This window comes from Pleurodeles waltl, chromosome 5 (genome assembly GCF_031143425.1).
Source record: "Pleurodeles waltl isolate 20211129_DDA chromosome 5, aPleWal1.hap1.20221129, whole genome shotgun sequence".
NCBI classification, from domain to species: domain Eukaryota; kingdom Metazoa; phylum Chordata; class Amphibia; order Caudata; family Salamandridae; genus Pleurodeles; species Pleurodeles waltl.
In genome coordinates, this window is record NC_090444.1 from 1,589,428,725 (window position 1) to 1,589,450,274 (window position 21,550).

General features: G+C 42.8%; 2 protein-coding genes across 3 annotated transcripts in view; one reads left to right on the forward strand and one right to left on the reverse strand.

Moving 5' to 3' along the window:
* Window positions 1-15,928, reverse strand: part of ITGB1BP1 (integrin subunit beta 1 binding protein 1) — a 159,150-nt gene extending 143,222 nt beyond the window's left edge. Inside the window, exons 1-2 of the mRNA XM_069235903.1 lie at window positions 15,797-15,928; window positions 852-951 (exon numbers count right to left, since the gene is read on the reverse strand). Of these exons, the coding sequence (XP_069092004.1) occupies window positions 852-923 (72 nt within the window). The 5' untranslated portion in view covers window positions 924-951; window positions 15,797-15,928. The remainder of the gene's footprint in view (window positions 1-851; window positions 952-15,796) is intronic.
* A 78-nt stretch (window positions 15,929-16,006) lies between these two features.
* The window catches only part of CPSF3 (cleavage and polyadenylation specific factor 3), a 166,839-nt gene continuing 161,295 nt past the window's right edge, over window positions 16,007-21,550 (forward strand). The window contains exon 1 of one of the 2 annotated variants that reach the window (XM_069235901.1): window positions 16,007-16,165. In XM_069235901.1, coding sequence (XP_069092002.1) covers window positions 16,095-16,165 — 71 coding nt within the window. In that variant the 5' untranslated portion in view covers window positions 16,007-16,094. The remainder of the gene's footprint in view (window positions 16,166-21,550) is intronic. The other variant, XM_069235902.1, reaches the window with a different exon arrangement.

Genomic DNA, 21,550 nt, shown 5'->3' on the forward strand with positions numbered 1-21,550 from the left:
TGTAACCTCTGCAATGCAAGCAGTTACTACTATTCGACCAAAGCTGAAACCGACACATTGGCTTTTATTTTTTTTAAAGAAAGGCTTTTCTTTGTTACTTTCCATCTTCCAGACGGCAACCTCACAGAACCTAAATTACAGAATGCTAAAGCAACATTTTGGATCTGTGACTGCGTAATGCAGTCTGTACAACACTAAAGCTCAATGCAGCTATCTCTGGAATGGTCTGGAAACCGTAATCAAGACGGGATGACTTAGAACATACCAAGAATCATGCTGAATTTGACAGAGATGGTTTTTGTTGGGTTTGAAAAGACTCGCTCAGTGACTGCAGAGGGGGTAAAGACACGTTAGATACAGATTTAGGATTTAAGGGTAACAAACAGCCTTATGTAATAAAGTCTTTGGTGCAATGGTTAAGTACTCATTCTTGAAGACTGCAGTTTACATGCATATGCCTTCAGTGTCATTTATCCAATTAAGTGAATGTACATGGAAGGTACAATGCATGGAATTCCACTTTATCCCATGCTTTTAAAAGCTATTAAGTGAGATACTGTTAGATTCCATCAGAGCAGTTTTTTAAATATCATTCTACCATCATAGCACTGTCAAGTTAATATGAATCGATATCCAGATTATATCATTCTCTTTCCCACAAACCCTTATGTCTCTGTAACTGAATTGTTTATACCCGATTCCAGTGGTGGTTGGGTTATAAAGTCAATGTCTTCCAACCCAGTGAAAAGAGACTGAATTGTGAAGAGTGACTAAGTAGTGAGTGCCTCTAACAGAACAGAGAGATAATCCTTAAAAAGCACACACCGTTGTCTCATGCACACTGGTCTCACCTTACTTTTGGTGCTGATTTCACTGCTCTGCGAACTACTACTGCTGTGTCTTTTCTTTCCTTTCCGGAACATTCTTTAGCATAGTGTAACCAAGAAGTATCTGCCAGAGAGAGAAAATAATCTTACAATCCACTGAAGAAGAAAGTTAACTTTAAACCATGCATTTAGAAGCTTGAGTATGCTGTTTATGAGTGGTGTTTCACTTATATGTTCATAGATTTTGCACAAGTGCAGACATAAATGGGCAACAGTTATGTTTTTTGGAAAAATGCAACACTTGTGAAATAATGTCCCACTAAAAAGTAAAGCTTACAAAAGTGCCACTTTGTGCCTACTTTATGTTGGTTAGTTTGTGTATGTTAGTGTTTCTTCCAGCAATGCCAGCATATGTCTCCAATATTTACCTGCACACCTGCTATATTCACAAAATTTTGTATAAATATAGGGAAAAAAAATGTAGGAAATAATAAATTATGCATGAACCTCCAAATTGTCCACACATATTTATGTCCCTTACTTCAACCAAGAACTCAGGAGAACCCTTATACAAATACCTTTATTCACTTCTGTGCATTAGGATGATTTATTATGAAGCCATTAGAACACTCTACCATTAAACATCTAACTCTAAGTTAAACATCTTCTAAGCGCTGGGAAAATTGATTTTGTCATTGCTATAGTGCTCATTTAAAAAAGCCACAGGTTAGTGAAATGCACTTGTTTAGGGAACTCCACACTACATCAGTTCATTTATTGTTTTAAAACATGGAACATTGCCAGTCTGAAACTTTGTGGATAATGGCCTACCTACGGTCTCTAAAGTAACAGGAAGGTGATATGTAGTGTTTTACAAATATATATATATATATATATATATATATATATATATATTAATACAGTGTTGTTTCCACTTCAAAGGAAATCCCTTGACGAAGAACAGACAGCCGTGACAGCAATAACGTTGTTTATTGACACAAAGTCCCTGACGCGTTTCGGAGCCCCCGCTCCTTGATCACAGGTTCAAAGGCTATACTCACTCGTGCATGTATTTATATTAACAACACAGAAGAAGGACTAACACTACTTATACTAATGTCAGCCATTTTGGAGTGGAGCAAATATAATGCATTACTTACATCACTACTATAATATCATGTCTATTACACTATATTCAATATACTCAACCTTATTATAACTTAATCAAAACCAACTTCCTGCTACATTTAAGTATATGTTTGAATATTTATGGTGTGATTGTTTTTTTAAGGTTGTAAGGAGATGGAGCAGCAAGAAATGCAAGGAGCAATTATACCTTGACCAGTATACTCTACATATGAGATGAGTACTATACTATTTTATTAATGTTGAGACACAATATTATATATACCCATTTATGATTATGGATGATATAGAGGATTAGGTACCCTGATATAAAATTGGGTTAGTATGATGTTTTTGTTCAGGCACATAGGTATATAGATTGACATACATGTGTATGTATTTATTATTGTTTTTATTTTATTATTGTTGAGATGCAATGTTATATATACCCATTTATGATTATGGATGACAGAAAGAATTGGGTATCCTGATAAAATTGGTTTAGTATGATGTTTTTGTTAAGGCACATAAGCATTTAGATTGACATACATGTGTATTTTTATTTATTATTTTTCATTTATATTTTTTTCTATTTTTTGTCGTCTTTTCACTGTTTTCATTTAAATGTATCAGGAAGTTGGTTTTGATTAAGTTATAATAAGGTTGAGTATATTGAATATATTGTAATAGGCATATTATAGTAGTGATGTAAGTAATGCATTATATTTGCTCCACTCCAAAATGGCTGACATTAGTATAAGTAGTGTTAGTCCTTCTTCTGTGTTGTTAATATAAATACATGCACGAGTGAGTATAGCCTTTGAACCTGTGATCAAGGAGTGGGGGCTCCGAAACGCGTCAGGAACTTTGTGTCAATAAACAATGTTATTGCTGTCACGGCTGTCTGTTCTTCGTCAAGGGATTTCCTTTGAAGTGGAAACAACACTGTATTAGTACGTGAAGAGGTTGCCGCCCTGCTGTGACACCGTGAGTAAGTGGTTGTAGCAAAGGCATTACCTTTGTGTTTCATATATATTATATACACATACACACACACACACATATGTATATATTTACACGCATACATATAAACAGTCTTAGCCATGTAAATTTAAAAAAAGGAACAGGCAGTTATTTATTTGGCAGCATGGATACGTATATGATATATACTGCTAAAATTATTTTCTACTACTATTATTGAAAACAGCATATAAGAAAAATTCCTACTGTACTTTATAAGGATATTGCAAGGGTTTGCACCATTTCACGCATCCTGCAATGGCAATCTGAAGGCAGTTTGTGTGTGGGATCCTTTAGGTGGCATAATTCATGCTGGAGCCCTTGGGGACCCTTTTCAGCACCTATGCTCTGGGTACCAGGGATACCATTTACTTAAGGACTTACGGGGTGCTAACTGAGTTACAATTGAGTATTTGTCTTGTTTTACGGGACTGGAACCTGGTTAGTAGGGACCCACTGCACTACCAACCAACTACATCAGTATCAGTGAGCAAAAATTAGGGGGTGACCATGCCAAAAAGTGGCACTTTCCTACTATGCTTGGAAGCCTTCCTGGCACTCAGGCCCAGCTTGTCTAGCACCCATGCTCTAGAAAAAGATATTTTATTTACATTGTCATGAAAGATATGCACCATCAGACCTCACAAGGAAGCATGCGGCTAATAGCTTACTTCTTTGCTACACTAGATGTAGTGTTCGCCAAGCTTTCAGCATGTCTGAAAAAAGCTGCTGCTGTTTCTCTGGCAATGGTGCAGCGTGTGACAACTGTGATGAGACATACACTTATTGTATTGGTTCCACATTCAGTTGGGACATTTCTGATTCGTACACATACTAAGCATCTTACAAACAGTCACTTAACTAAATATGAGCTGATTGTACTGGCAGCAGAAAATGTTCGGTAAAAAGCTGCAGTCCTCTGAATCCTGCAACACTTTTGGTGTTTTGCCAGGGAAGAAGCTCAACTGTAAAACAGATTGACGTGATCACAGTTGCATTGGGGTGGCTGAATTGTGCACCACACCAAGAACAGGCAGTGAAGATGAACCATTTGATTTGGCTGATTTAGTTTCACTTGATGATGGGTCTTGCCTGAGAAATCATTATGGAACTCTTCGAGCAGAATATGCAGTTTGCACAAAATAATATATTGGGCACTCTTTCAGAATTGTGCAAGGTAGCTTCAGCACAAGTAGCAAAAATGATCAGAAGTACAAAATCATGCTCCACAGGCAATGAATTGAGTGTTACAATCCATACAGATGGCCAATAAAGGTCTGCTGTGGTCCACAATTTTGAACAAATGTGGTCACAAAGGGGTTTCTTGAAAGTTGCTGGCACCAACATTAGAGATGAGCCACAATTTCTTTGATCTACTAGTTCTGCAGTTCCGAAAGAAAATTGCAGTGGTGAAACGTGCTGCACACGAGAGGGGAGATTACATGGTTTTAGCAGGAAATAACTACACAGATAAAGTTGCAAAAGCTGTGCTCTTCCTTCTGGTTCACTGGGAATAAATGAGAACTCAGATTACAAAAAATAAACTGTCAGTAGTTTCTTGTCATCTCAAAGTTGGGGGAACTGCAAACTGATGTGCCAGAGAATGAAAAGCAAAGAAGTGAAAAACATATGAGAGAGAGAGAGAGAGAGAGAGAGAGAGAGAGCGAGAGAAAGGATTCATGCATGCTGTGCAATGTTTAAAAACCCATGTTTCATTGATGTTAGTGCAACAAGGCCAAGGCCCAATAAAGTAGTTTTTGAGGCCTACTTATGATAACTTAAACACACAATAACAAAAATTAACCTTTTTTAAAAAGTCTGCTCTAACAATGATCCCTAGAAATGAATATATAACATCTGCCTAGCACAGATAGAATTAGTTACCATTCCTTGTCACTCCATAAGGCCATTTATAGTAAAGTATCTATATATTTAAAGAGGATATGTGTGGCACAGAATTATACAAGAAACCCTCATTTGAAGGACCAGCATCTCCTGGGGTTGCCAAAACCAAAAGCCAGAAAACTGTCAAGCAGGTATGCTCTAGAACCTGTCCGCTGCACAAATACGTGAAATGAACTACATCCTTTAATTTCGGAAGCAGATCAAGCCATAGGAAGTGGGATTCTGGGAGGGCCACAGTTCTCAACATGGATAAAGGTGACACTTTGGTGGATATAACTTCTTACTGCGCTAAGCACAGAGTCTTGGTATCCCAAGCGTCCAGTATATCGTGAAATAGAGGGAGGAAGGTACGATAGCATACACTATGCTGCACTCATAACAGAGGCATGACAGCAGATCACGAGATTCGCACTGCAATCACCATAAGAGGTTTGCTGCACCATCAGGCAAGCAAAAAAATGTATAACAATTTTAAAATGCAGCAGGATTTACCGCATGTCATGGAGGTGGTTTGTACTTCATATACAAAGTTTAACGGGACTGCAATGTAAGACGCTGGGCCAGAGGTCTCACAGTGTATTCATCGGTGCTGGTGCATGCGCATTGGAATGGTTTCCACACGTGCATATCTGATTTCAGAAGCATGTGCTAACAGGCATTTAAATAGGGGGAAGCGTTTGTATCAGAGTTTACTTTTTTGCTGACACAGACATGCTCAAACTTTTTTGCTAGTGTGATCAAATGCAAAGGCATTTTGTTAAGGAGGATTCCCTTTCCTACTCCTGTTTTCCTCCTAAGACATCCACTTGAAGAAAGGAGAGGAATAGAAAAACAGTTTTGGAAACTATTGCCAACCTCCATGCACCATCAAAATCGCAAATTCTGCAGGACTTCTCTTCCTCTAATTCCATCTCTGAAGGGAAATTGGAAAAGCCTGCAATGCAACAGAAGAGGACACATGTGGATAAAAAAAAATCCTGCCTATCTTGGTTAGAATCACACTTAACATAGGGTTTCCAGGGGAAGAAGTCCCTTCCGCATCTGCTGATGCAGTTTTGTGACAATTTATTAAAACCCCTTCTCCAGGACTTCTCATTCATTACCATGTAATGGATGACTTATTAGGAGAATGGGAATATCCACATACAATCTCTGTACCTATAAAGGGGTCTAAACTATATGTTCTTGGGGATGTTGAGAACAAAATCCCTATTTCAGTTATGGCAGATTCTATCGAGGTCACATTTGTGAGACGCACATCTGTTATTGATGTTAGTATACTTAAAGACCAAGATCGAGTCTGGCTTTAAAAAAGAGGTATGATGGCTTCCACTCAGCCATGAGAGTGCAATTTACAAAGCTTACACGAGCCAGCCCCTCATTTTGGACAGTAAATAAGTGTTCAAATCACTAATCTGGTGGATGCTATAGAAAAACAAGCAGAATTCCTCTTTAATATTGCTTGTGATATGGTTTGTGAGTCAGCTTTGTCTGAAGGAGCTAATGTGGCTGCAAGAGGGAATCTTTTCCCTAAATAATGGTGAACTGATTCATCCCAGATGTCATTTGTACTAAGTTTGCCTTTCAAGTGAATATGTCTTTTCGGATCAGAACTTCAGGATAAACTTCATCATTTATTCAAAGAGAAGAAACATTCTTCACCTTCATCCTCTTCGCAAGCTTCATTTAAGTCCCCTTTTCAACAAGATTCCAAAAAATATCAGCAACAACACGACAGATTCTATACAAGGCAAAATAATAAAGGCTTCAAGAACCTGTCTAACCAGAAGTCTAAGCCTGCATTACCCAACTGACACCAGCATTGCTGACTATGCCAGTAAAGTGCCTCCAACCTTTAGGAGTCAATTAAAGCTGTTTAGGACAGCGTGGGAAAAATCTGCTTCTGATACTTGGATTTTGGAGATAATAAAGAATGGACACCAAATAGATTTTCGGACACTTCTTCCAGAAACTAGGGCCATAATTACTTCATGTGCTTTTCGCTCCATCAAGAAAAAAAGCCATGGTGAAAGCAGTAGAAACCTTACTGTTAAAACGAGAAATAGTGCTGATTTCCAAGGAGGAGAGAGGAGCAGGGTTCTATTTCATTGTGTTTCTGGTTCCAAAACCCTCAGGAAAGTGTAGCTTGTCCCTCAATCCCAGGACAGTGAACAAATGGATCAGAAAAATTCAATTTGAAATGGAGACTCTCAAGAATATTATTCCTCTAATTTCTAAGGGGGGTTTCTTGATTACAGTGGATGTAGAAGATGCTTATCTCCACGTTTTGATGCATTTAAATCCTAAACAGTTTATGAGATTCTACCTTTGTGGTCATCACTTCCAGTCCAGGTTTAGCCTTTCGGAAAAAAAAATAGCACTTAGAGTTTGCACCCATATGATGACTCTGTTAGTAGCTGTTCTTCGTCTTAAAGGTTTCAGACTTTTTCTCTACCTGGGTGTAGGAAGTTGGCTCTGTATATACTATCTCAAAGTGAGAGATAGCGTGCACAGAGTCCAAGGTTTCCCCTTAGAGGTTGATAGTGGCAAAATTGGATAATTCTAATGCTCTATTTTGTGGTGGTGTGGTCAAGCAGTAGGCTTATCAGAGGGTAGTGTTAAGCATTTGTTGTACACACACAGGCAATAAATGAGGAAAACACACTCAAAGACTTAACTCCAGGCCAATAGTTTTTATATAGGAAAATATATTTTTCTTAATTTATTTTAGAACTACAAGATTTAAGATTTGAAGTAAATACATAAAATGCAAGGTCCTCCACGTAGGTAAGTAGGGAACTTTGAATTAGAGCAGTAACATACAAAGTATAGGTTAAAATGGCAATAAGCTATTTTAAAAGTGGACACAGTGCACAAATCAACAGTTCCTGGGGGAGGTAAGGAAGGTTACATTTCTGAGGTAAGTAAGGCACTTACAAGTTCAGTTTTCTGGGCATAGGCAGCCCACGTTGGGGGTTCAAGGCAACCCCAAAGTCACTGCACCAGCAACACAGGGCCGGTCAGGTGCAGAGGTCAAAGGAGTCCCAAAACACATAGGCACCTATGGAAAACAGGGGTGCTCCGGTTCCACTCTGCCAACAGGTAAGTACCTGCGTCTTCGGAGGGCAGACTAGGGGGGTTTGTAGAGCACTAGGGGAGGGTGGGGGACAAGTAGGCACACAAAACACACCCTCAGCGGCACAGGGGCGGCCGGGTGCAGTGGGCTTAGCAGGCGTCTGTTTTTCAGTAGAAATCAATGGAGGGACCCGGGGGTCACTCTAGCGGTGCAGGCAGGGCACAGGGGGGCTTCTCGGGCCAGCCACTGACTGGGCTAGGCAGAGGGTCGCCTGATGGTCACTCCTGCACTGGTGTTCAGTTCCTTTTTGTCCTGGGGGCTGCAGGTGCAGTGCTTGGTCTAGGCGTCTGATTATTTGTTTCAGGCAGTCGTAGTCAGGGGGAGCCTCTGGATCCTCTCTGCATGCGTTGCTGTAGGGGTGCAGAGGGGTCGTCTCAGGTTACTCACAAGGTCGCAGTCGTCTGGGAGTCCTCTCTGCATTGTTGGTTCTCTGGAGCTCAAGCCGGGGGCGTCGGGTGAAGAGTGTGAAGTCTCACGCTTCCGGCGGGAAGAGTGAGTTATTTAAAAGTTGCTTGAAAGTTGTAAAGCTGTTGCTGTTTGTAAACAGTGCCGCTGTTCTCGGGAGTTTCTTGGTCCTTCGGTTCAGGGCAGTCCTCTGAGGCTTGAGGTCGCTGGTCCCTGTCGGATGCGTTATTGTGCAGGTTCTTTGAGTCTGGAGACAGGCCGGTAGGGCTGGGGCCAAAGCACTTGTTGTCTCCGTCGTCTCCACAGGGCTTTCAGGTCAGCAGTCCTTCTTCTTGTTGTAGGTTGCAGGAATCTGATTTCATGGGTTCTGGGTCACCCCTAAATAGTGTATTTAGGGGTGTGTTTAGGTCAGAAGGGCAGGAGCCAATGGATATTGTATGGAGGGTGGCTACACCCTCTTTGTGTCTCCTCCCTAAGAGGAGGGGGGCACATCCCTAATCTTATTGGGGGAATCCTCCAATCTCAAGCTGGAGGATTTCTAAAGGCAGTGGTCACCTCAGCTCAGGGCACCTTAGGGGCTGTCCTGACTGGTGGCTGACTCCTCCTTATTTTTCTAATTATCTCCTCCAGCCTTGCCGCCAAAAGTGGGGGCAGTTGCCGGAGGGGCGGGCATCTCCACTAGCTGGGATGGCCTGGGGTGCTATAACAAAAGGCATGAGCCTTTGAGGCTCACCGCCAGGTGTTACAGTTCCTGCAAAGGGGGGGGGGGGGGGGGGGGTGAGAAACACCTTCACCAAGTACAGGCTTTGTTCCTGGCCACAGAGTGACAAAGGCACGTTCCCTATGTGACCAGAAACTCGTCTGGTTATGGCAGGCTGGCAGAAACTGGTCAGCCTAGCACTAGGAGTCGTACTGGTATTCAGGGGGCATCTCTACGATGCCCTCTGGGTGTATTTTACAATAAATCCCACACTGGCATCAGTGTGCATTTAATGCCCTGGGGTGCTGTAACAAAAGGCATGAGCCTTTGAGGCTCACCGCCAGGTGTTACAGTTCCTGCAGGGGGAGGTGAGAAGCACCTTCACCCAGTACAGGCTGTGTTCCTGGCTACAGAGTGACAAAGGCACTCTCCGCAATGTGGCCAGAAACTCGTCTGGTTATGGCAGGCTGGCTGAAACTGGTCAGCCTAGCACTAGGAGTCGTACTGGTATTAAGGGGGCATCTCTACGATGCCCTCTGGGTGCAATTTTACAATAAATCCCACACTGGCATCAGTGTGCATTTAATGCCCTGGGGTGCTGTAACAAAAGGCATGAGCCTTTGAGGCTCACCGCCAGGTGTTACAGTTCCTGCAAGGGGAGGTGAGAAGCACCTTCACCCAGTACAGGCTGTGTTCCTGGCCACAGAGTGATAAAGGCACTCTCCCCATGTGGCCAGAAACTTGTCTGGTTATGGCAGGCTGGCAGAAACTGGTCAGCCTAGCACCAGGAGTCGGACTGGTATTCAGGGGGCAACTCTACGATGCCCTCTGGGTGCATTTTACAATAAATCCCACACTAGCATCAGTGTGCATTTATTGTGCTGAGAAGTTTGATACCAAACTTTCCAGATTTCAGTGTAGCCATTATGGAACTGTGGAGTTCGTGTTTGACAAACTCCCAGACCATATACTCTTTATGGCTACCCTGCACTTACAATGTCTAACGTTTTGCTTAGATACAGTGGGAGCATAGTGCTCATGCACATATGCCCTCACCCATGGTATAGTGCACCTTGCCTTAGGACTGTAAGGCCTGCTAGAGGGGTGGCTTACCTATGCCACAGGGAGTGTGAGGTGGGCATGGCACTTTGAGGGGAGTGCCATGTCCACTTTGTCATTTTCTCCCCGCCAGCACACACAAGCTGTGAGGCAGTGTACATGTGCTGAGTGAGGGGTCCCCAGGGTGGCATAAGACATGCTGCAGCCCTTAGAGACCTTCCCTGGCATCAGGGCCCTTGGTACCAGAGGTACCATTTACAAGGGACTTATCTGGGTGCCAGGGCTGTGCCAATTATGGGAACAAAGATACAGTTTAGGGAAAGAACACTGGTGCTTGGGCCTGTTTAGCAGCGTTCCAGCACACTTTCAATCATAACTGGCATCAACAAAAGGCAAAACGTCAGGGGGTAACCATACCAAGGAGGCATTTCCTTACACTGGTTACTCCAGAAAGTTTCAGAGAAGGAAGCACTTCTGAGACGGGAAGCAATTCAGGAGTGTCGACAGACTCATGGATTACTGATAAACTTGTGAAAATGTAGGACAATCATGTCACAGAACAGAGCATTCATCTGAACACACTTCCGTACTGATTTGGGAATGGACTTTCTTCCAACCGAAAGGGTAAAAAAGACTTGTGACTCTTGGTGACAGCTGTTGAAGGTAAAATGAGGATTATCAATAGTACGGCTTCAAGTACAGGGGCACATGGCTTCCTCTTTGTTCCTGGTCCCTAGGGCAAGCCTTCATTTGAAACTGGTAGTCTTGCATCTCTTTAAGTATTGAGAACCAGCTTACAAAGGTCTACAAAAACGTGTTCCAGTGACTTTCCAAATCAGAATGGACCTACTGTGGTAGTTGGTCCTGGGTTCAATGAAGAAAGGATTTTAATTTCAGCAGGATATGGTCATTACAAATGCAACAGATGCCAGTTAAGAGGGCTGGGGAGCTATGTGGGTCAATGTTTTAATTCAGAACAGGGGGTTGTTTCTAGAGAGGGACAGATCCTTTGAATTGGAGAGACATGATGGTGATCTACTGGGCTCTTCTTGGTCTTCAGGACAACATACAACAACTTGTGATCATCAGGACAGGCAACACAGTGGCCACGCCAGGTGTGAACAGGGAGGACAGAACGAAATTTGCAATCCTGAATTTAACAGCAATGAAGACTGGTCATTGGGCAGAGAACTATCTTCTCTTAAAAGCTGTTAATATAAAAATAATGGACTATGTAGAGGCAGGTTGTCTTGGCAGGGTGTTTGAGTCTTCTCAGTATCACTCTTTCACCCCAAGAACCTTTACTCTGATTTGTCAAAAGTTCTGAACTCCAGATTTGGATTTGCTTGCATCTCCAGAGAAAGAACAATGCACAGATTATGTTTATGCTTCCCAGATCCGGGGTCCTTGAAAGTGGATGCCTTATTTATTCCATGTCGACAAAAGCTTCTGTTTGCCTTTCCTCCACTTCCTTTGATAGCTTGATTACTTCTGAAGATTAAGAAAGAGTAGAAATTATATTGATGACACCATTTTGATCAAGCTGGCCTTTGTTTCTTCGGCTGAAGACAAAGGCATTGAGACCTTGCTGGAAAATACCTCTGACACATTGTCCTCTTAAAACACTGGGTGCCTTACTCTAGCTCACCTAGACCTCTTGGTCTGAAAATTAATTAAAAGGGTAGAACTTCAAAGTAGAGGGACTCCTTTCCATTTGGCTGAAGTGATTCGGAGATCTCTATTAGAGCCTTTAGAGTTGCAATTGGTACTTTCATGATGGGGATTTAGTTGTGAGAATCTTAAAAAGCTTTGCCTTTCCTAGACCAATATGGAAATTTTTGTGGTCTATTTGGGATCATTCTTTTGTTTTCGAAATGGTGCAAGGCCTCCCTTTTGAGTCCTTAACTGTTGTCGACCTGAAATACTTAAAGAAAGTAATAATTTTGGTAGCAATTATATCAGCAAGAAGTACTGGGAAACTGATTGCTTTGTTACGCAAGCCTCCTTTTTTGAGTGTTATAAAGATTATATTGTTTTAGGAGCTTATCCTGCTTTTCATCTTAAGGTTGCTTCCGAATTCCATTGTGATCAGGAAATATGGTTACCAGCTATTTTTCCTAACCCGGTGTCCCAGGAGGAAGGACGTTGGCACTTAGTTGATGTCAAGTGGGCAATGCTGGTATATTTGGACAGGGCTAAAGAATTTAGGAAAACTGATTTCTTGTTTGCAACCTTGAGTACTATTGGTTAGGGGCACAAAGTATCTAGCCTATCTCTTAGCAGATGGATATGAGACATTATCTTGATGGCCTATTCTCTATAGCTAAATTACCTTCACCTCAAGGGGTTTAAGGAATATCCACTAGGGCAGTTTCTACATTGTGGGCACCAATTCAGGAAGATGCTAAGAAATACATTTTTAAAGCAGCAACTTTGTCTTCTAGTCATACTCAGTGGCGACTAGTTACTATTTGCGGTGGAGTGCTGGGGTAGGGTGGGTCCAATAATAATAATTTTTGAAAAACAAAAGAAAATACACTTACCTGACTCCGTTGGGTCTCCCTCTCCTCATGGTGTCATCCTCTCATCAAGGCTCCAATGCGGCGCGGGTGCCAGGAAACAGCGCTACCAAATCATGATGCTGGTTTCATGCTGGTGACCAGCATGAAACCAGCATCAGGATTGGTGGGAGCGGCCTCTCTCAGTGCTCACCAGAGTCCTGGACTCCTGTGCTTTCTCTAACCCAGCTGTTAGAGAAGTTTAAAGTGAGCATGTCAGGCTGGCTGTCACAAGATGGCTGGCTAAAGGAACATGCGCACTTTAAATTAAAGTACACAGCTCCCTGCTGCTGTCACTCAGCAGAAGTGGCCCTGCCTTGACACTCAGTTCAGAACGGGGTGCTGAAAAATGAAATTGTAATAAAGAAAGTTTATCATCATTTTATTTTTCAGCTCTGAGGCATTTTTTTAGTGCGGCGACGCTCCTCCGCTCTAGTAGAAGGGGCCGCCCCGGTCATACCTCTGTTAAACTTTATAGGAATTAGGCTTTTGGTGGAAATGCGTTGGGGCACAAAGTGTTAGAGGCAGCAAAGGGATGAATATGTAATAAAGCTTTTAGTTTGTTTAGCAGTAAACCAAACTAAACTTTAAATTCAGTTTTGTGTTCTTGTTTCTTCAAAGACTTTGGTTTATCTCACGTATAAAGAATGGAACAAGAACGTATGGATTATACCTCAGCCACTTACCAGTAATCTTCATTACACTTAGTACATTATGCCTCGTCAGAGTCATTACAACCCGCCAAACCTACTACTTTCCTTATGAGACTTGGTAAGTACGCTAAGGGGGTCATTGTAAGTTTAGCAGACAGAAAAGGGTGTCCGGCAAACTCCCACAGTCAGGTTGCCGCCAGTGCAGCTGCCTTCCTGCGGGCCCGATTACGAGTTCCCCACTGGCCAGCCCACAACATTGACGCCAGCTCATGATTGAGTCAGCGGCAATGCTACAGTGCGTATGGTGCAGCAGCACTCGTCATGGTCATGGGGGCCCCTGCACTGCCCATACCAAGTGCCTGGGCACCCTGTCTCCGCCAGCGTTTACCTTCGGTGCTACTGCCAAGTAAAAGCTGGCAGAGAGGGGGGTTGTAATCCCCAGGGCGGTGCTGCTTGCAGCACTGCCCTGGCGGATTAGAACCGCCAGTCCCTCCTGGTAAACTAGCAGTGCTGGTGGTCCGACCATGGCACAACCACCATGGTCGTAATGTGGCGGTCAGACTGCCGCCAAAGTGGTTGGACCACTGCTTTGGCGGCAGTCTGTCGCCACCGCGACCCTGGCGGTCCCAAGACGGCCACGGTCGTAATAACCCTTTAAGTGTCCTTGGTCTGTTATGCACCACATGCCTACGAGGAAGGGGCTGTTTTTAGCTAACTTAATTTTCTTTCTCTTGTCAGAGATTAGATCACCTCCCATGTAATGACTATGATGAGAACGTAACATACGAAAGATAGTGAAGCTCACATGTAGACACTCACGGTATTGCATAACAAAATATTCTAAAGAGCAAAGAATGACAATATATATGCCGAGTTGTAGTATGTGATGGCACGGAGATGTCCAAAAGCAGAAATGTTTCTGAAGCAAAAAGATGGTTTTCTTTACTCTACGTGGGAAAAAATACACAACAGTGAGGGGCAAAATAAAAAGCTTCTGTCTGCCATAATTTGGAATGCTTCTCCAATGATCCAGTCTGCTCCTAGACAGTACCCAGCCTAAAAACAACCCCTGTGATGATGGGAGGCTAGGCGCCACACCGACACAGCCCAGAGCAGCTGGGGAGTATACTGTTCCGAGACAACCGCTGAGAACATGTTTCCTTTTTAGCTTCCGTTCAAACACAGATGTGGGTGGTGCGGTCCCGTCCCAATGAAAGGAAAGATGCATCGCTGAGAACATGTTTCCTTTTTAGCTTCCGTTCTAACACAGATGTGGGTGGTGCGGTCCCGTCCCAATGAAAGGAAAGATGCATTGTCATAAGAAATAAATGTGACATATCGTGATATTTTTTTATCTTATTTGGGGGCAAGCTTGAAGAATTAAAATGTATACGTAAGTTCCACAGGTATCTACAATTGTAATTAGACAGTAATACACCTTGTGGTAAAAGCTGCCACATCCATCTAAAATAAATAACTAAGGGAAGCAACGCATGTACCATTCCCCTTTCGCTTAAGGGTGTGGTACTTAAATAGCAGCTCAACAGTGCTCACGCCCAGGAAATAAGAAACACCAATAGACTAATAATTATGTATGAGTGACCGATGGTCCACTAAGAGTTTGTCCACCTCAACGTTTAGGTGGCCCAGGAATTATTTACTTGGATTGAGGGCTGCTGTAACCATTGAACCGCCTCACCCTAGTTTAGACAAGTGTTTAAGAACACTAGCCAATAACATTCCCAAGCTGGAGTGGAGCAATTCAGCTCAGAGTAAAACAATATCAAACAACGTGTTCTTCAATTTGGAGTGGTATCATTCACTACAGGACTTAAAGGGTGGCTGATCCCCAAGAGCAGCGCAGTGATATTAGTTAAGAGTGACGATCATCATTTTCTGACGCCAAACTACTCCCTCCTCAGTCAATAGACAGTGCGTTTTGAATTAACAACTTTTAGGGTCACCCAGAAAAGACAGGAAACCGTTAACTTTACATAGTTCCGATTTACTAGTCACCAACAATAAGCGATAAGTGGCTGCAAAAAGGACAAACATGAAAGGGATATTGGTTTGCCCTGCTTTAGTACGTATCTAGGGTGATGGTGTGCCTTGTGTATGCAAGTACCGAGATAGGTGGAGTACAGATTAAACTTTGGTGCAAAATTGGCTGCCTGTGGATGGTGTTCCGATGTTGTAAAATGACCACTAGAGTTTGGCGATCGGTCCTGAAAAGGTGCTGGACGAAGCAGTGGCCGCAGGGGTCTTAAAATAACATTAATTCTAAGCTTTTATGTAGGAATTATGAATTCGCGCGTACGTCCCGATCCAAAGTATTCCGTATTCTTTATCGCCCTTAGCTTTTCAACAACATTCCGACCTCTTCACTTTGCACCCTGGCATTTTCTTACCCCCGCCCACGCATCATCAGCCAGCTCCAGCCCGCTGACGGCGTGACAGTCCGTCTACAACCCTCTCATGACGCGCGCTGTCACCAGCAGCAGGCGGCACTCTACACCGCACCCGCACGCTCTATGGTTCCTGTTAGTTTTCGAGACCAACCATTCGCCTGACTGTGCTACCGGAAGTGACTTTCAGCCACTCTGTTGGAGTCTCACCGGAAATGCTGAGAACTCCTTCTTCCGGCTTTGCATTCCCCTGCTTAGTAGCCGGCTCAAGTGTTATAAAGAAGGTGCAAGAGCAGATGAGATGTCGGTAAAGAGAAAAGCGGAGGTGATGATCCCCGCAGAGGAGAGTGATCAATTGCTCGTCAGGCCGCTGTGAGTGAGGCACCAAGAGGGGGTGTCAGACAAATGAAGGGGTAGTAGCTAATAAGAACCAGAGGCTTATAATTGCATGATCTTTAGTCGGAGGCTTCTTGCATGGTTTAACGTTTCTCTGTGTGTATATAGCATTTTCTTAAAGCCCGGACAGCAAAGCTCTGAAGTTCCTTTCTGCCAGTTGTGGGTTCAGCTAGTCGTGTTTCTTTTAGCATTAGAGATGTGATTTTAGTTTTGCGACCACCATTCATGTAGGTCTGTAAATACCAGAATTGTAGTTGTCTTTGTACATACCTGACTACCCCGTACGAGGCGTTGAAACGCTTTACGATGAGTAGCAACCTACTCCGGAGCCCAGAGTTAATGGTTAATATAGTAGTTATTGTTGGTTATTCCTATTAGTCATGATGCAAGTAAAGCTAGCACTGGGGAAACATATCACATCTGGCATGGGATTTCGTGGCTGCTTTTGAATAGGCCTGGTCCAAGGCCATTGTGGTGAGTGTAGTTCTAAATGTTGTTAGGATGTACAGGTTCAGCTGGATATTGTGGAGTGGGGTCAATTAGTTTGGAAAGTTACCAACCTGTGGATGGGGTTGGTGAGGGCTTTAAGTGGTTTAAAAAAGTCTGTGTGTGTTGGGGATGGCTTGTAAAAGGGGTGTGGCTTATGTAATTAGGTAAGGATGTGGCATAAACACACAAACAATTTTGGTGATTCTCAAAGGTACCACCCGACCGGTATTTTGGTTCCTCTCTGAGCTTGTATACCTGACCACCGCGCTCTGCAGAGATGCAAATGATTGGAGTTCCATTAATTCTGGACACCTTTTGGACGCTCTGTGAGAAAATCACACTACCTTCAGCCTGAACCCTAGAGCTCTCAGTTGTGGAAACTCCAGTTCTAAGTATGCACCATAGAAGAATAATATGATGTACTACAATATATAGAAACACAACTTCCTGGAAAAAAGCTTTCTTAATCTTGCATTCTCTAAGAGTGTTAAAGGTATGTAATATATCCAGAAACTAGACTGCCTACACGGATCACTTTCACATATTTTACATTCATTGTTCAGAAATTTATCAAGGTTAAGGCAGTGGTCAAAGTAAGAGGGATCGAGGGGCACGAGGTGCCCAAACCTTTATGATTTAAGAAAAAAACATTCCCCTCCCTTCTGTAAAATGGCAATCGTCCGGGGATGGTTAATTCCGACAGTTTAAATGCTTCAGCTGATGTGTCATTCAGTTAGTCTCCTGTGCCGTGATACAGAAGCTGAGAAGACAGTTTATCAAGCCTTAATGCAAGGGCGCTTTCTTGCCTGAATGCAAATGTGTGCTATGAGTTAATCAGAAAAATTAAAGGATGATTGGGAGCCTGTACTGCCTTTAATTGACCTAATCACTCAAAGTTGTGTGGTGACAAAGACTTATTCTTTTTGAGTGGTAGTGCAGAGTTAACTAGGCTATGAAGTGCATCCTTTGTGTTGTTGAAGGGACAGTAATGTAAACAAAATGAATTACGTACACTCTGGGTGCTACTAATCTATATTTTGAAAGCACCATTTTGTTAAACATTTTGCTCATATTGTAGCAGCCTATATTACACTGTGTGTAATGCAAGTTTAAAATAATGAATTATGTATTCAATGCTTTCTGTCAAAGGCTGTGACCTTGTCGCACTAAAAATACACAAGTCACTTTTCTCCAGTGCAGCAACCAAGACTTTGGGCCACATGTACGAATATTTGCAATTGCGATTTCCTAATTGCAATTCCATGCAAATCGCAATTAGGGAATTGCAATTCCAAATGTAAGAAACTCAGTTGAGTTTCTTTTGCGATTCCCGGTGGGTCGCAAATAGACCAGCCTCATTAATATCAATGAGGTAGGTCGCATTTTGTGACCCACCAGGAATCGCAAAAATCACAGGGATGGTGGTCTGCTGGTGTCCGCAGACCACCATGTCTGTGATTGCTTTTAAATAAAGCAATCTTTTTTTTTTTTTTTTAAATCACAGCCCTTTTTCCTTAAAGGAAAACAGGCTAAATTTAAAAAGAAAAAAAATGAAACGTTTCAGTTTCATTTTTGAAGAGTAGGCAGTGGTCCATGGGACCATTGCCTGCTCTTAAAAAAACATTTTCGCATGCATTCACAATGCAATCCTTGGGGACCCCTTCCCTTTTGCAAATGGGTTAGCACCAATTTGAAATTGGTGCTAACTGCGATTGTTTTGGAACTGCATTCACGGTCACAAAACAGTCGTACATGCCATTTAGATTCGGTATTAGGCAGGGATGCCCCGAACACGCTCCTTCCTAATACCGAATCGCAAAACCCAAATTGCCATTCGGTAACGTGTTTCTGAATCGCAGTTTGGGCTTTGTACATCCCTAAAAGCATTTTTCTGTGAACTGGCCCGTTTGGGACTAGAAAAATGCTTTGTACATGTGGCCCTTAATTCTGTGGCTCTCTGGTTACACACAGACCTCTGCAATGCATTAACTAATAGAGGTTTGTAATATAGTATATTGCATTTTCCAAAAAGTAACACATTTTTTATTTATTTTTCATTTAAACTGCATGTTATTTTATTTGTAGCTACCTGACAGTGAAAGACCAAAATAATTGTACACAATATTTTATTTTTTAGCCACACCTTTGACCCTGCCCCCATGCTCGCTGACCTCATCCCCACGGCATGGTGCATCACAGTTTCCATACTATTTTTGGAATGCACTTCGACTGCTGGGTTAAGGACATGGGCATAGGGTCCGGTTTCAGTGTCTGTGTTTAATTACTACCAGGTCTGAGACTGACTCGGGCCACTTAAAACCTATGGTGGTATTTATAGAGGAATTGTAGTATGTTATGATACCAGTACCCACCCTCTGTGCACATTAAAATTGAATTATAATTTTGACTTAGTTGTAAAAACCAGGGAATTCATGAGAATAGCCAAGCCAGGGGTCTGGTTTAGCTTTAAGACCTAGTAACCGAGCTGAGCTAGCAAGTGTAAACATGTCGATCCTGAAATACACCAGACAGCAGCTATATAATAAAGCACAGGCAGCAGCAATGGTATGGGGAATGGGGAATATTATGGACAAGAGCTACATAACAGACAGCAACATAACATAATGTGGATAGCAGCAAGAAGGAAGGTGGAATTAGCCCAGTCTTTCCCACACCACCAACCCATCCCCCCGTCATACTCATCAAGGGGGTAATCACATACAGTCAGCAGCAGTGAATGTACTAGCAGTTGTCAGGAAAATAAGGAAAGGGCCAAGTTGTTAAAAACAGTATTTGAATTTACTGCTGTGCCAAGTGTTTTCCTGAAGCCAGCTCTTTGGTTTGCCTGTGAGCTCCCTTAGGTATAACTAAATCACCATGCAGAACAACATCACGGACGATGTTTGTGCTAGTGGTGACCAGAACTGTGAGGGTGGGGTGGAGGTGGTAGTTGGAGGCCATTAGCAGGATGTCTTGGGGTTAGGTGTGAAGAAGGCGCTGTAGAGAGAGGGTCTCTGGTGGTTGAAAGAACAGGGGTTAATAACAGATGGGGCAGCCATCCTGCCTTAGTTGACAGGCTCCCTTGCATAAGAGAAGTGGGGACTGCCAAAAGACTTCAGTATGCAAGAATAAATCATGCAAGAATAGCATGAGTGGGAGAGAAGGAAACAATGAGAAGGAAGGTACCATAAGACTGTAATCAGCGCCTGAGACTACATTTTTGCTCCCTAATGACTTTCTCCTCTCTGGTTACTATTGTATTGTCTCCTGTGGCTGAAAGGCACAATGCTACCCTTTCCCAAGTACTACCCCTTATTGTCTGCTCACTTATGCCCATGGCATTAAACAACAAATCTCAATCTTAGACCAGTCTTTCTTGCGGGCTACCTTGCATAAAAAAATACATTGTGTTGACCCTTCAGAAGGAAATAAAAATGACATATTCTCTCTAACTTTCCTTCTTTGAATGGCATTTTAATTTGTGGTTATGCAGTTGTTTCTTTATGTTTATATGTTTACACTGATGAGGGTTCCTTCCCTTTTGGTGCGTTTTTATCAGTTGTTACAGGTTTAAACCTAAGACAGGATAGCTTATACACAACATACCCAGCTTGTGCCTCCACAAACTGCAATGCAGAATAGCAGTAGCATTGTAAGGAGACTGATCAAGAGATGTGTCCCTGAAGGATGGAGGTGTTTATATTGGGATGCATTAGAGAAATGTGAAATGCACATTCAGCACCTTTGCCTGTTCTTCATGTGTGGCTGTTTGCAGGCTGAGAAGAAGAGTCTGGCACCAAGAAGATTGTTTGGTAGCACATGCCATACATAGTTGGGCCTCAGGTAAAGGCATAGGTGAGAAGCACTTGTACAGAGACTGTTCCAGCCCTCCTCTCCGACCCTTTTCCGTGATGGAGTAGACTGTGCAATACCGACTGGGCGCAATGAGGGAAAAGTCAGCTACTGTAAAATTAGAAATGTTTACCTGTTTCACTGGTGGTGGCATTCCTGTACAGCTGTATTGCACACTCTAGGCACCCTACGTACTCAAACTGGTTTCTATAAACAACAGGTCAAGAGTTCAGGCTGACACATCAGCCACCCATAAAGTGACAAGCTACACAAAGTTGACTTCAGCGGTGGGGGCAGTACACTGAGAACAGATAGGGAAGAGCTGGAGTACACATATGACGAGCGTGCTAGGATAGAGTAAGGAGTTCAGATGCAATTGTCTCTACCAGGAAGGGCCAAACTCAGCTAGTTTTTAGCCTGAGGGCCCAAGCAGAAGGAGAGGCTGGCATTTGCTTCGAGCCATGCTTGAGCCTTCAGAGGCTCATCCACCTCTAAATTTCCATATAGTGACCTCTGCATTAGTACCACCACTTCTGAGGAAAGCTACCATAATTTTAATTGCCCACTCGTCTCACGAGGGTTGTTGTACTTTTAGTGGGACTGTACCAGCACTTCTCAGCAGTGCTTCTACACCTTTTACATGGCAGCAGTTTTCAGCGGGGCTGCGACTTTTCAACTAAGTGATTGCATCTGCCCATCACTTGGAATAATTACACATATATGTGATGCATTAATGATCACACTTTTGTTTATGAAACAGTCTTCTGTAACATGCATTCTTGGAAAAGGTTTGATACTAGTCAGGTGTGAATGAGTGTTTCTGCATGACAAAGGACCTGGGTCCTTGATACTTCCGTGGTCCAACAGCCTCCTATGCATAGAGTGGAGATAGTGCCAGGCTGTGTCAGCGTAAGAATGCAATTTTTTTTTATTTTTTTTATTTTTGGATGTGGAATTTTTTATCCTTCACGATAAAATTGAAAGTCGGTTGTATAGAAAAAGCACAGCCTGCAATTCAAT